We start from the raw sequence: 16707 nt of genomic DNA, 5'->3' as shown, positions 1-16707 counted from the left end.
GTACAATATGGTGATGTCTCCCATTTGGTGGTAAGACTTGCTCAAATAGAAACATAATGACGAGTATGCCTGCCCTCATATTACCATGCAGTCCAAAATAGGGTCACTGTCACGTCTGAATTCCCCACAAATTTGGGTACTGCACTATTCAACTTGCAGGCCAAATGGAAACTCAAAATAAGGCCCCTTTCAAACTCTACTGATTGCTGATAACGCTGTCTGACATGACCACTCAGTATCTCTTATGTCTTTCACAGTGATCACTCAACATCTGACACTGTTTAAGCCTTGTCTACACCCTACCGGGCCTGGCAACAACACTAAACATGGGCAATACTATTGTAATCTGGTGGCCATTCTGTGCTTCATAGAGAATTGCAACTCTCATTTACATACCCACTGATGGTGTGTATGTTTACAAAAGGAGATCAAATCCGACCATGTTTCTGGGTGCTTCACTTTTTTTTTATCACACATTGTACTATCATTATAGTAAAATATTTTTTTATTATTATTATTAGTTCTGGGTCTCTGTTAGGATTTAAATATCTCCTCCAGAAGCACGTTCCTAAATTTGCATCCAACCTCTAGTGCCATGGCATGAGGATGTATCTAATATTACCTCAGGTACCGATTCAGGGAACTCCGTCGGCACAATAGTGTAATGCCAACACCTTCCCAGATTGGTTTCACAACCTGAGGCCAGGTGATTTGGCAGGACGCTTAACACATTCTTCTTCTATAGTAGAAAAGGTGCTTAGCTGGTATGACGAAACCCTCCGATCCGGCACTGAAGCAAGCATGGTTATCTCAACACATGTTGTCTTGACTCATACACGACGGGAAGTAGTGCCGTTTTGTATGCAAGATTAAATGTTGGGCATTCAGACCTAGCAGTATCTGCCATTGATCACTGCCTACACTGAGAAGTACTCCATGCTGGCTGGTGACCTGATGTGGGTCATCCAGTCTTCATTACACCTAGTTGCTACCTCGTGTAGTTGCTGGTCTATGTACCATGCCTAGAGTCTTGATGCTGCTGGGAGCTGAACAGGTGCCTTCCAAATGGAGTCTACTGCTGGCTGGCATCAACCAACTCCAGGGTGCCTCCAAGTGATCCTTGGTTCACAGTCCGCAGTGATGCAGAGGCTAACTGCATCTGATTTGTTGCAGAGGTGCCACTTGACCTGCATGCACACACTCTGCTGGTGTAGACTTGCAAACATGGGCTACTGACAATGCATTTTTCACCAAGATCCTGGGATCAGGGCACATGCGCCTTATTTCTACATTGCCACTTGGTGCCATTGGCTGTGCACATCAGCACTTGACACTGTTGGTAACACAACCACTGCTGGGCCATCTGTGCTGCATCTGCATCTAACATAATGTCACTGGGACATGGTTATCACACAAGGCCACTGTGCTGCAGGGTCTCGCTGAGCAAAGCTACTATAGCTATCACCACACAAACCATTTTTTCAGTGCTGTGACTAACATTGCCAAGCCGAGTCATAAAATGCCATTGGGATGCTGTTTACATCAGCTGTATGAAGGCTTCTGAATAAATCATGTTGTTGTTATCACTGCATTTATAATTCCACAGCAGCCAAGGAACTGGTTCTTCATATGTGCCGCCCAGCCAACCATCCTACACATTACTGTGACCTATTCTCGGGTGAATAATGCTTGGATCATCCTGCCTCATAGTAACTGGTATCAGAAGGGATCAGTGGATTTGGGGGACATTGTGAACCAATGTATGACATCATCAGCACTTTGGGGTGGGTACAAACACACTGTTTTGCTCTGACTGTCAACCTTTGAATAATGTGCAATGGCGAGTAAGTTAGGTTGGAGGACTGGGTATATGGTGAAATTTATGAAGATTAATGAGGGCATAGATATATATGAGGGGGAATCATTGGGAAGATTAAGCCAGCAGGCATCTGGTCAGGTGCAAGCAATGTAATTTACAAGGTCTTAGTGCCTCCTGTATGCACTCATAGCCTTAACATTTTTTACATGTAGAAGATATGGATAATAAGCCACACAATGTGATAAATGCGCATGGTTAGCAGCTAGGTGGAAGAATTAAGTTAGTGCTGAAATTAGGTATCTTTGTGTATTAGGTAAAGGGTTTATAATGAGTGAATCAAAGGTATTGACGATTACCGCTCAGGAAGCAGTTCAGTCTTTTCTTTACTCGATCAGGTAGCCGAATTGAAAGACTTGCGTAAGCAGGTGGATGCAGAGGGGAAAAAAAGCAGGGCCTCTTCTATTTTGTCTGTACCTGTTCTAGATGCAGCTACCACTAGCCTAGTTAATCATTTTTCAAACAATGCAGGGGAGGATGTATTGGCATTTGTTGATAACCTGCTGCAAAGCTGGGCTATAGAACAGACTAGCAGTTGTTGCAAATGGCCAAATTATGTTTAACAGAGGAAGGACTGAGAAACGCTCAGTCACTTGATGTGCTGGGAAGAGGTCGAGTACAGCAGTATAGAAGACAGAACAGCTGTAGATACTACTAACATACCACAGTTTAAGAGATGTGGGAAAGTCGGACATTAAGAACAGGACTATATGCGAAGTAAGGGACATAACAGGAACGGATGAAATACAAATAAACAACCATTAAACAACAATGGGAGCCCTAGGTTCACTGAGTGGCATTTCCAGTAAATTTTAATGCTACAGAAACCTATGCAAAGGTGGAATGATGTTTTATTGGTATAGTGGACAGTTCAGAACACAAGTTTTTATTAGACACAGGTGCACATGTGTGTGGTAAGTCTGGGCCTCATGGGAATGAGGTGGTTAAACCTTCCACAGTACAGATTATGTAGAGTTCATGGTAATGATGTGCATTCACTGTCTTCAGTGAACATAAGTTTTCGGGTGGAGCAAAAAATTCTTGGAAAATTCTAAGTTTTGCATTGTATAGCTGATGGTTACTGTGGGCTCCTAGGGTTGGATTTCATGTATAAGTATCATGCTAAAATTGACCTTGGACAAACTTGGGGCACACCATTACATCAGGAGAACACTTTTGTCAGTAACACACTGCCACAAGGTTTGTCTCTTGTGGAAGACAACCCGAATAAGCTGCTTGCAAATGCACCAAGGATCAATTCATATGACCAAGTATCACAAAGTGCAGGGAAACTGCTGTCAGTGATTGTGGAAGAAGTAAATACATTGTGTGGTTGAGACACTGGGAGAAAATGGAGATTTAAATAAAATGTGGCATTTTGTGCACAGGAGTACTGTACACATACAGGAAATAGACACTGAGTGAGTAATGCCCATCAATCTTGATAATTTTGGGATAAAATACATGAATCTGCCCAAGCATTTTCCACTATAGATCTATGGAGTGGCTATTACTAGCTAGAAGTAGCACCAGAGGACAGGCCAAAAGCTGTGTTGAATGTTTCTTGGGGTCACTACCTATACCAGTGTATGTTGTTCTAGTTGAAGAATGCACCAGCCACATTTCAACATTTGGTGGAAGGAGTAGTGAGGGGATTAAAACCAAAATAATCTGTGGTGTATCTATATGATATCACTGTGTTTGTCAAAGGTATGGAAGAGCATGTGCAACAGTTGAGGGAGTTAAGGGATTACCCACAGCACATCTTCCTTTTAGTGTAGAGAAGTGTCATTTTGTACAGTAAGAAGTAAATTATTTGGGGCATGTAATGAGCCAAGATGGGGTATGAACAGATATGAGATTGATGTACAATGTAGAGTTGTGTAACACCTCAGACAGGCAAAGAATTGTAGTCATTTTTCGGTTCAGCAAATTATTATAGGAAATTTGCCCTGGGGTTTATTAGTTCTCATGCACTTATTAAAGAAGGGCTGAAAGTTTCACTGGACATCAAAATTCTAGAGTGCATTTGGAATTTGAAAAATTGAAGAAACTGTTGACAAATAGCCCAGTATTGGTCTATCTAGATCATGAAAAGGAGTTTGTGTTATTGTATGATGCCAGTAACCGTGCAGTGGGCTGTGTTCTAAATCAGGAAGTAAGGGGCATCCAGTCACTTATGAGTCCCGACAATTACACAAAGCAGAGAGAAACTATTCTAAGACAGAAAAGAAGATGCTAAACCTCATATGGGGCATGCTATACTTCTGCTGCTATTGTGTGGGAAAATATTTAAAGTGACATGTGGTACTTTATGTGGCTTTTGGCATTAACCCCACATGTGAGTGTGTCTGTGTACAAAGTACACCAATCACAAATAGTATTGTTTTGTTCCATTGTTGATTGTTAGCTTCTACATATTCCTTCATTACTGCTTTAGTTAATGTAGTACTAAGTTGTGTTGTCATACATCCAAATGAGCAGCAGTAATATAAAATAAACAACAATCTAGGTGAGAAAAAAATTGCAATTTGCCCCACATTCGGAGCTAGCAGCACAATCCCACAATTAGGCCATTATTTATACAATAACTAGTAATCAGATACTTAGTTGGCAGGGATCTGATGCAATCACACTGTTTAACCCTTGGAATGGGTCATTACTGTAGGTAACAACTGTATGAGGCAACCGGGTGTTATAATGAAAGGTTTATTTTATTACTGTTTAATTAAACAATGCTTTAGCTAATAAACTATAAGTTTATTTTATTATTGTTTAATTAAGCTAAGATTAAACTGTGATTCTGCTCATACAGGTTTACCTTGGTAACATAATGACAACTATTCTTAACATGTGTACAAACTGCAGTGCACACCTACTTGTGTTATAAAAAACAGCGCGCCTGCTTAAGAGTAAAAGAATTTGACTAGTTGACTTACACAATGGGCAGTGAAGTTAAGTAAATTTGATTTCAAAGTAGTCTGTTAGCCTAGTAAAAGACATGGCAATGTAGATAGTCTCAGCAGAACAAATGGTGTATTACAGACAGTAGGTCATACTATTGCAGAGTGGCACAGAGCACAAGCTGCTGCCGAGGACAGCAAAATATTTGCAACACAACCACAGTTTGTCGTACACAACACTGTATTATGCAGAATGACAAGCCCTGGGGCTTGTGTTGTGGTTTCTGTGAGAAGTAGCATGGAAGAAAGCAGAATAAGTATGGAAGAAAGCACATGATCATGCAATATTTGGTCTTGGAGGACATAGAACCACAAAGCAAAGTGTAGCCAAGTATTACTTGTGGCTTCTGCGTAGACAAGATATAGAGCAGCATATAAAAAACTGTGTGCCATGCACACAGTGAGTGGAGTTAAGCCATCAATGCATTCTGTTACAGGTTACTGTAAGATCTTCCGAAGTGATTGGGATGGATATTTTGGGACCTTTTAACTAGACACCAGTAGAGAACCACTATTGTATGATCATAACAAGAAGAGGTGCAGATACGGAAAGGTGTCGGGCAAGGTTGCGCACTATCCTCTGTTATCTTTAACGTATACATTGAAGAGGTGCTGAAAAAAGTAAGGGAAAATTCACAGACAGGTGTAGTAATTCATGGCCAACGAATAGATATGATAAGATATGCCGATGATATAGCTGTCCTGGCTGGAAGTGAAGAAGATCTTGTAGTCCTACTGAATAGAATGGATAAAGTTATGGGTGAAGAATATAATATGAGAATTAATAAAGCAAAAACAAAAGTAATGGCATGCGACAAAGAAGATCAAGTGAAAGTCCAAGTTCATGTAGGCAATGAACTGCTTGAACAAGTCGATAAATTTACTTATCTGGGCAGTAATATTACCAGGGATGGAAGGAGCAAGGCAGAAGTGAGAAGTAGAATAGCTCAAGCAAAGGCTGCTTTTAACAAGAAGAAAAACATATTAACATCTAAGAGCATCAGCCTTGAAACCAGGAAAAGATTTTTGAAATCATATGTGTGGAGTGTGGCATGCTATGGGTGTGAAACATGGACTCTCGGGACAGAGGAACAGCAGAAGCTAAATTCTTTTGAAATGTGGTGCTACAGACGCATGCTCAAAATAAAATGGATCGACAAGGTCACAAACGAAGTGGTTCTGGAAAGAGCAGGTGAGAAGAGAAGCTTCTGGAGTTTCATTGTTAAAAAGAAGAGTGCAATTTACAGGCCATCTATTAAGACATAAAGGACTCCTTAACACAATCATAGAGGGATATGTCGAGGGAAAAAGACCAAGAGGAAGACCACAACTGAGGTACATGGATCAAATCGTGCAAGATGTGGGATGTAACACCTATAAAGAAATGAAGAGAAAAGCTGAAAGACGCACAGAATGGAGACAAGCTGCCATTGAAGCTGTTGCAAACCAATCCTTAGATTGACCACTACAGAAGAAAACAATCATTGTTAACATTGTGTGAGAATGGTCATTGTCTCAAATCAGCAAGCTGACAGAGTAGCACATGCAATGATGAATAATTGGTTGTTAAAGTCTGATGTTCTGGAAATGTTAATCACAGATCAGGACACCAACTTTATGTCAGAACTGATGATGCAGTTGCGCCATTTAGCAGTAGTGACCTTTTCGGCATATTTGCAAACTAAGGAAAAGCCCATTAAATCAGCAGGCCATTCGAAAAATGGAATGTGTGCATCAAAAAATACGGAAAAGGCTGGGACTTTATGCGAATAGCCAAGATAATGACTGGAATAGGCTACTTTATTTCAGTACATGGTCACAGCTTATAATTCTAAAATCCATGTAAGTACAGGTCTACAGCCATATTAAGCAGTGTGTGATCAATAAATGCCATCACCATTTGAAGTAATCAAACCTATGGTGGGGAAATATTGGGAGCCCATGAGGAATTTCATGAAGATGTTGAGAAAGGTATGAAGTGAACGTAAAAAGCTAATACCAAGGCCTTTGAACGTCAAGAAGAGATTGGGCAATCCAATGATAACGAGCCGGAGTATCATAGAGGTCAGTGGGTAATGCTGATATGTCCATAGATCCCACAGGGGAAAATGAAGAAATTCATCACCAGGTATCGTGGTCCATACCAGGTAATTAAGATAACCTCACCAGTTAATGTTCCAGGCAGCTTAAAAATTGTGTGCAATGGTCATAAATGCCAGACATGTAAGTCCTTTTCGATGCATGTCACATTCATTACCACCAAAGCCAGCGACACACTCAAAGATGACCATGTGTAAAACTTTATTTTGTTTTCTATACATTGCACATAGCCAATGGCTCAGAGGAAAAAATAAATTCACCTTCTTATTACAGCTTAATTTGTTACACTTGTGACTATATGACCCCTGTGTTTAAAAATTCACAACACGTATAAATGAGTTACCACCTATAACAGTTCTAATTAAAAAGTGGGTAGAACCTGGAAAAATCAAGGCGTGTGTTTTGTCATGGGTGTGTGGGATGACCTGAATGGACAAAACGCCACATATGGCAATTTTTTCACATCCTATGCATTGAGTCAATGTCTTCTTGCTGAACCGAGAGTACTCTTAGTCACTCTCTGTTTTGAAGACAGAAAAAAGCCACCATGAAATATAAATAGTGGCCACTGTTAGAAGAATACGAGCAGGATATTCTTCAACACCAAGTTCCATCAGCAGAAATCAAAACTCCAAATATGACAGATGCAAATTCTGTCCGTGGCAACAAAACCCTTATAGAGTTTGAGATGTAGCAAATATGTATGTGAAGCTCAAATTACACACACTGCCCAAATTGTTGACCATAATAAGTTTGAATGTAGCTGAGGCAGCTAAGAATTTAGAAAATGGAGCAACTGAGCTTTCCCTTTTATTAGCTATTTCAGTTTTATTCTGTTCTGTTTCAGAATAAGAGGACAAAAGTATTTTTTTTACATCACTTACATGATTGTTAACTTCTAAAACTGTAATATTTATTTTATGGCAAATAATGCCCTAATAATTTTTAGTACAGCAAGCTGAGAACTTCATGAGTTACTGTCATTGTAATTTTTGAGTTAACTGACAATTTTAAATCTTGCTGCTCTTCAAACTAAGTAAAAACTCAACTGATCTATGTCTCTTTCTGATAAAGTGCAGCTAGATAAAAATATCTGTGTTTTTGTATATGACCATCTGATCTAACTTCATTATTTTGTTACAAACAGAACCTAAAATTAAAATAACTTCATGATTTATCAGTATTATGCCCTTTAATACCAACTGGGTCATTATGACCTCAAAGGGTATATTTGTACAGCATTTTAAGGAAAGGGGCAGGGTTTTAAATAGTTACATTCTAGCTGCAAGGCTAAGTTTTTAGAAACTAGTAACATGGTTTCTCCTTACTGCAGACAGCAGTTCTTTCTCACATTTTGTTTTCTTTCAGTACAACCAATGATAATACATTTATTAAGTTATTCTTTCATATCTATGATGCACATCTATAAAGTAAGTTTCCCGGTGTAGGGCGGGAAAGGGGGGTGGGAGGAGGTCATGAACAGAAACAAAACACAATTTAGTTGAAAGATTTATTGTACCACATAGCGGAAGTATGAGCTATTTTTCATTTCACCACTGGAACTCAGATATTTGTCACACTGTGGGACCAACTTTTATATCCATGCATCATAGATGTCTGCCACATGGGACTGGAAGCACTGAATGACAATCATGTCTGCCACTCTGTAAATATGAAAATGCTGACTCCAACCCGACAGGAATTTCTCGAGGTTCCAGAAAGGATGGAAATCACTGTGAGCAAGGCCTGGGCTGTAGCATGAATGATCAAACACCTCCCAACCGAACATTTGCAGGAGCACTGTTGACCACCGAGTTGTGTGTGGCAGAGTATTATTGTGCAGCAAGAGAACACTGGCATTAAGCATCTTGTGTGGCTTGTTGTAAATGTCATGTCACAATCGCCACATTGTTTCACAGTAATGTTCACAGCATTCTTTGTCTCACCTCTTGCCAAGAATATGAGGACAGCTCTGTACTTATCCCAGAACAATGAACACAGCACTTCCCATACCTACACGATCTACTTTAATATCAACTTTCATGAGAGGCACTGTGATGTCATAGCATCGAATGCTGCTTGGTTTCTGGGGTATTGTGTGCAAACCACTTCTCGTCAACTGTGGTGTTTCGGTCCACAAACTCATTGCCATCATCATGGTACCACAGCAGAAAAGTGAAAGCTGCCCCCAAGCACTTTGCTTTGTGTTCTGGAATCAGTTGCTTTGAAACTCACCTCGCACACAGTTTCCAGAACAACATGAGCTTTGTGACAATTTCACATGACAAGGAGCAGTGCACCTGTGGGAACTGACTGCCGAGTTCTGTTATGGTGAAACGACGATTCTCATACAAGCTCCACAAGGTCACCCTTAATGATGGGTGACCTCCCGTTAAGCTCCTAATCATCAACATTTTGGCAATTTCGTGCAATGTCTCTGCACCAGTGACACACCATCTCCTTGCTCATTACATTAGGTCCACAGACCTCACACAGATGATGAATTTCAGTTCACACACTTCATCAACAACTGCACTTCACACACTGCGGAAACTGGAACATGAGTCTCCAATATCAACTGCCACTACAAAGCTACTGTGAGACATCGGGAAATTTTGTTAGCACATGTGTCATACCATTTTATTACTCTATCATGTACATACCATTGCTTCATGCAACATCAGTTTGTCAGCTACAGGAAATTTACTCCACGGATGTGCCTCATATTTAGCTCTCATAGAATACTTACCAGCCTTCGTCCAAAATAGCCAATAAAAGAATAGAAAATTACATAACTGTAATTAAGCTTTTGTATGCCAATTTATGATGGCATCAATGGTAACTACTTAATCTCAGATGTTGCTTGCTTGGTTTTATAAACGTAGTTCAACACACAATATAGTATTCCAGGGTCAAGAGGAATATTTGATAATAGCCACCAGTGACAAAGTTATCTACTGCTATGTCACCTTTCGGTATGTATTTCCACAGTTTGGTTGTTAGTTGGCAAAGCCAATGAATTTGAAAGCAGAAAACTTGGTTGTAGCAATACTGATCTGTAACTTAGCGCGATGTCTATTTTAGGCTGGAAGGTGACAGCTTGGTTGTGAGTTGGTGAAACCAACAAATGTTAAAGCAAAAAAACTTGGTTGTGGTGACAGACTAATTTGTTGTTTAGCTCATTTGAAAAATTTACCACTAATATCAATAGTCGCCATATTGTTAGTGTTAACTGTGTGTTTCTGTCACTGGTCAAAGCCAATGATTACTATCGAATATTCCTCTCTATTCGTACCCCATACAACTGACAGTACTCACAGCATCATTTCTTTTCACAGATGCTATACAGATCAGACACGTTGCAGCACCAGACTGGAAAACCTCCTCCAAAAACCGCTGTGTACGCCCAAGCTCATCACTTCTACCCCCTAACTGAGAGTACGACTTCAACACAGACTCTGCAAAGATTTAACAAACATTAATGTTATGCGTAATAAATGAATTAATTGATATTCTTGAATTACACATTCATACATACATTTGCTCAGTATCATATGTAATATCAGAAAGAGCCTATCAGAAAATTCGATACCGACTAGCTCAGATGATGCTTAACAAATGACATAAACTGCAATAATTGTATTCATTATGAAAGAAAATGGAGTGATCGACATAATAGTTTACCATATCTGCTGGTTTTAACGAGTGCACTGTAGTTCATGATACTGCCATTTTTCTCGACCAGTAATATCACTGTCAACGCAATGTTTTTAAAACTCATGGAAACAGCCTGATCTGTGGTGTAGCCCTAAGATCTAGGTAAACTATAAGGCGATAGCTTCACTGCGAGCAAAGCCAAAGAATGTGTCATGAAAACAAGTTGCTGCTATTGCGGTTCTAGTCCAAACTGGTTTGATGCAGCTCACCACACAAGTCTAACCTGTGCTTCTTCATAACTACTTTAGCCTACATACACTTGACCTGCTTATTGCTGTCAGTCTTAGGTTTGCCTCTACAATTGCAGCAGTCTGCCCCCTCGCTTCAGCAGTTCAGTGATCCAGGAAGCTAGGTCAGTTGTAACAGCCGCCATAAGACTGCACTGGCAGACACGACCCAGCACAATGTCGTCACTACTACCTAGCTTCTGATCTTGCCAAATGCCAATGCGGAATGTGTTCATGCCACTGTGTAGGCTATTAGTGGCCGATCGTGCAAGGTGATGGATTCTACACGTTGTGCCCTCCTGCAACCCATAAATATAGTCGTCAACACGCCCAAATGTCTTATTGGCGCTTAGGTTTGAAGTACACAACATTTTGGACACCTTGGCGTCTATAGTTTGACACTGTCAGACTTGCCATGGATGTGAACTGTACTGGAAGTCAGCTGAGTCACAGATGCAGATGACATTACAGCAGTTGCTACCATCACTCACATGCTTGCAGTATCTGCCTCTGCTCAGGAACCACTGACAAAAAGACCCCATACCACCTACCCGTATTTTGTTAGGCGGGCCATCCTTACAGCCCTCTGCTCATCTACTCCATGATTGTAAAACAAGATGTACCTCCCATTCTTTCTTCCATTACCAAAATAACTATTCTTTCATGCCTCATGTGTCCCATCAACCTACACCTACTTACAGAAAAATTGTGTCATAAAGCTCTTTTCCCCAAAATTTGATTCAGTATCTCTTCATCAGTTACTGGATCCGATTTGAATACATAAGTATGCTTTTATGAACATAAGACAAGGTCAGGCATGGCCTTGATGAAGAAACCATTCCAACATTTGTCTGAAATGATTTAGCAAAACCACGGAATACCTAAATCAAGGTGGCCAGGCAAAGCAAACTCCATCCTCCCAAATATGAGGTCAGTGCCTTAATAAATGCACTGTTTCATTTGGTTGGTCGCTACTGTACAATGGTCTTTGATTTAGGGACCAAGCACAATTTGTGACAGAAAATTTATATTTAAAAAACCATAGTTTTACACTGCACACATTATGGATATCTGCTGGTGACCCTAGAACCATGGACACCCATCTCATCCTCATCATTCTTTTTTAAAACGGCATTTCAAAAACTTCTACTGTCCTCTTGGAAATAAACTATTTTTACTTAATGTCATAGAGACAATTAGGTCAGGCCCGAACATCATAGTTTGGTAGTGAATTGGCAAAGACAACAAATGTATCATAAGAATAACATGTTTTGCAATATGCATTCCTCAAGTTATATTTACATCCCAAAGGAAAACAATGTTCATGCTGTGGTCAGATATTTTCAAGATTTTAAAAGGTTTGATAGCATTAACAATATCTTCCCCCATATAACCAAAGGGGAGGGGTGTCCTAATGTTTTGATATTTCGAATATGCGCAACAATATGACGTGGTGTGTGACGTCACTATGGCACGTGTGGCTTTTTTTCGTGTTGTCATATTTGATGGTGCCCTCTCGTGGTGGATGCTGACGTGTTGAGTTTAACATGTGGTATTGCGTTAATTTGACTCTCGGTTATCACTTTGGTAACATGGGTTTATTTGAGTCTGAGTAGTCAGTGCAGTAACGTGGATTTGGAAGTTTTTGATTTGCTTTCAGTGAGCTGTTATGGCTTTTTTTCCTTTTGTTTGTGAGCTTGGTGCTTTCGTTGGTAGTGTTTCATCTGTTTTATAATTATGGCATTTCCGTTATATTTTATTGATGTAGTGAATATGGTTTTTTTTTTTTTTTTTTTTTTTTTTTTTTTGAGTTGTCGGGGGTTTGGTTTCACTGGTATTTTGAGAGTTATGTAAATGTGTGACTTCTGTGGTTGTGTTGTCCTTCTATTTGTGGTTTGCCAGTAGGTATAAAGAGCTGCGTTTGAGCAAATATAGATCAAGGGAAATGTCTGATTCCACTTTTTGGAGTTGTAGGTATTTGTTGGTTTTTTTGTACCAAGGGCTTCATTTGAGCTATATCGGTAGAGTGAAGTGCACAATTCCTGTTGGTGTTGTGGCTGTAGTACTATGTCGTAAGTAGGGATTTTAAAAATATATAATATTCGTTTTGGGATGGTGTGGAATTTTGTACTGTTATATATTTAGCTTGTCACCCATCGTAAGCCCCCAATTTCCCGCAGCTGTCCTCTCAGTTTCATTTTATTGTTGGAGTAATAAGTTCTGGGTCGATAGAAGCATCCGAGGCTTTGACCCGTGACATATGGGTGTTGTTGTGTGTGACGCTGAGTGTGGCGTGTTTGTAGATGTCGTCGTGTTGTGGTTGGTTGTGCTCTCTGGTGGTTTGTTCAGGGTGTTCGTTTGTGTGGTGTAATGGGCTCAGTTTGCTTTTGCTCATTATCAAGAATTGTTCGAGTGTCAGGTGTGTTTGTAGTGGAATTCATTTCAGTGAGTTAACGGTTTTGTGTGAAGGTTAATTTAGTGTTGTTCGCTGTAGATCATGTGGTAATTTTAGTAAAATTAATCGGTTGTTGTTTTTGTTCAGGATAAAAATAACAGTGCGCTGGTCAAGGGAAGGGTTTGATCCCAATGTGTGGCTGCGTATGTTGATATTGGTATCGGGAGATGTTTTTGTCCTATATAGGCCAAGGGAAGTGTTTGATCCTAATTTATGGGATCGGGAGCTGCTGTTGAGCTATATAGGTCAAGGGAAGTGTCTGATTCCAGATGATATTGTGTTTAGTGGTATTTGGGGAGTTTTGTGATGTCGGTTTTTTTCATCGTTTTGTGTGGTTTTGTACGGGGGTGGGTGTCTAAATTTGTTTATATTTAGTTTGCCCCCGCCCAAAACACCCCATTTCCCGCGCTTGTCCTGTTAGTGTCATTAGGCTTTTTGTGGAAAGTGTGTGTGTTTGTTTTTCGATGTATTTTCGTCCTCATAATGTGTACGTACCGACTTTATATGCGCCATATTGGAATCGTGGTGTATGGTCGTTTCTGCCATATCTGTGACGTCATGGGTCAAAGCAGACGAGCGGGATCAGACGCTTCCGTATTTCCGAAGTTCTCATGTAATTTTTATTTTCGTTCGCGTTTCTTGCATGTGTATGTAGTTACAGCATCTTTTCCATTTTGTATACACTGGAAGTAAGCATTTACACCATACTGATGACATCATGTGTCAAAGCAGACGGGTGGAATCGGATGCTTCCCTAATGCTCCAAAGTGACTACACAGAGTTGACGAATAGTTGCCTTGTTGATAGTGTCACTGGCCAAAGCTGATGTATTGCATAATGTTCTTCAATGCTTCCATTTTATCTTCAGCAGATAGTAAATTGTGGTGATAGTTCTGATTCAAGTTTAGTGAATTTATTTCCTTTTATGTAGGAACTAAATCACAGCTTGTGGAAACTTAAGATAAGCACAATACAAATAGAATAAACAATATTTCATAGTAAATCAATAATTTGCCACTTGTGACTTGCTCTATGGTATTGAATTATGTTGCATGATGATCAGGGTTCATAAGAAGCTGATTTTATGTATACAAACTGAAGCGGCAAGTGAAAACTTGTACCAAAAAGCCGGGAATAGAACCCAGGTCTCCCGCTTACTAAGCAGGTTTGTTAGCCAGATTGCCGCACCTTGGTGTCAAGGTGGCTTATTGGCTGACACACTTGCCTAGAAAGCAGAAGACCCAGGTTCGAGTCCCAGTAATGTCTCTGAAATTGTGACATTTCATTTGTTACAGCAGATATCCCCCCCCCCTCTCTCTCTGTGTGTGTGTGTGTGTGTGTGTGTGTGTGTGAGAGAGAGAGAGAGAGAGAGAGAGAGAGAGAGAGAGAGAGAGAGAGAGAGAGAGAGAGAGAGAATTACCCTCTTAGTTTTCAATGCTAGACAAGAAATGACCTTTACTATTTTCATTCAAAGTTAATTTAGCTCACAAAGAGGCTAAACTTATGTACTGGACCCGACCCTCCCCTCCACTCCAATCCCCTCCACTCCCCCCCCCCCCCCCCCGAAATCGTTGTGGTGACAGACTGATCTATAATGCAGCTCGATGTCTAGGTTATGTTAGGAGAAAATCTATTTTTGGTAACAAATTGATCAGTAGCAAGGCCTAATGTTTATGTCTGTGCTGTAATGGAAAATGCAAGAGGGTAGGGGTCCAATACTGTACCAACATGATACTAAATGCTTGATAAATAGCAAGACTAAATTTTAATGCACACTGAAAATTTTCCCTGTTGGCAACTCCTCCTATCCCACTAAAGAATTAGTTTTTAGAAACTTGTCTATTTAATGCAAAAGAGTCACATACATACTTGAGTTATTAAACTATTCTTTTTCTGTTATGTGATATTATTAAGTACTGCATATGTAATTAAATACCAACTGAGTTAGTGTTCTGTAACTGACATGTTCCATATGATTATGATATACCACCTATCATTCAAGATGACCTAAGGAACATAAACTAAACACACTAAAATTGTTTCAAAGTACAAGGAAATATGACAGTAGCCACATTACTGAGTGCAACAACTGAATTCCACATACTGCACGTACCTGTACCCTATGAACAGTAGCCTTGTTGTTGTAGGGCTATATATAGTGGTACAGACTTAGTATTATGGAATTTCATGTTGTAAAGTGGTTAATGATGTGAAAACAGTATCCTGGCATCTGCACAGTATAAGTTAACAATGCAATTACTGACTTAATGACAAAAATGCAGACAGTTAATAAAATTATTTACAACTGGATATAGGGCATGTGACTCAATGACAAAGTTTACAAGTATGGAAAGCGGTACACAACATTACATTTCTCTCATTACCAAGAATATTGTCATTTTCCAAATCATCTTCTTCTGAAGACGATTCATAGCCTGTACTCAGGTGTTTCTGAAGAGACGCCTGTTGCTTCAATTGAGCTTCTTTAAATCTTTCTTCAGCTGTCGGCATTTGCAATGGTACACTCCTCGTGTTTTGATTTTTATTTTCCGTCTTGCGACCCCTAGCGTTAGAACCTCTTCCGCCACCCCGGTTCCAAGGGTTGCCTCTTCCGCCTCGCCGGCTTTCCATGTCTGTTATCAATAGACACACCAGGTGAAACAAACCGAAACGATCTTATCAAACGCAGTAAATGTTTCGTAATATCCGACACTTCGCGAACTGTGTCGGAAAACAAAAGGCAATGCGTGGATCATTAATGTCATTCTTTAAGGAAAAAAAAGGAGACAACATTAACGCCCGATATACGTCAAGTTCTCAAACAGCATATTGTGCATACTCCTCATCGTTAAACCCTGTAAATACAACTACAAAAGATAATAGTACACTCATAAACACACGGATGTACCAGAAAAAATACCGACTGAGCAACTACTGCTTAGTTACTCCAATTAATGAAAGCAAAAAAAAAATCACGATTTTTAATCATCATGCGAGCTATCAAACTCAACGTCACCGCTTCTCAACAACGTAAACCTTTCGCCGCCAGCGATTCTATAAACTCAGATATCACCCTTCTAAAAATGTAATATCTTCGTGGGTACTTTGAACCGAGTTTCCACATGCAACTAAAGTGGCGCCATTTCAAATGGTAAGAAGACAGATTCAATTGATAGACTAAAATGTGCCAACAAACCACTATACGTATACCTTGTTTAGCAAAACGATAAGAAACTTATGTTCACTTTACCAAATGCAAAATTTATTATTTTTTTGTCGTACGCTTCTATGACGTGCCATTCTGAAGTTCATTGTTGATTAACAACGCTACGACGTAAACCGTAAATACGTTGTGCCTCAGGGTTCCGT

At 39.9% G+C, this 16707-nt stretch overlaps 1 protein-coding gene across 1 annotated transcript in view; it reads right to left on the bottom strand.

Moving 5' to 3' along the window:
* LOC124795085 (NF-X1-type zinc finger protein NFXL1) overlaps positions 1–16373 on the bottom strand; it is a 102009-nt gene extending 85636 nt beyond the window's left edge. The window contains exons 1-2 of the mRNA XM_047258910.1: positions 15723–16373; positions 10258–10397 (exon numbers count right to left, since the gene is read on the bottom strand). Of these exons, the coding sequence (XP_047114866.1) occupies positions 10258–10397; positions 15723–15969 (387 nt within the window). The 5' untranslated portion in view covers positions 15970–16373. The remainder of the gene's footprint in view (positions 1–10257; positions 10398–15722) is intronic.
* Positions 16374–16707: the final 334 nt, after the last annotated feature.

The sequence above is a fragment of the Schistocerca piceifrons genome, chromosome 4 (assembly GCF_021461385.2).
Source record: "Schistocerca piceifrons isolate TAMUIC-IGC-003096 chromosome 4, iqSchPice1.1, whole genome shotgun sequence".
NCBI classification, from domain to species: Eukaryota; Metazoa; Arthropoda; class Insecta; order Orthoptera; family Acrididae; genus Schistocerca; species Schistocerca piceifrons.
Note: the sequence above shows the minus strand (reverse complement) of the source record. Positions and strands in the feature narration are given on the sequence as shown.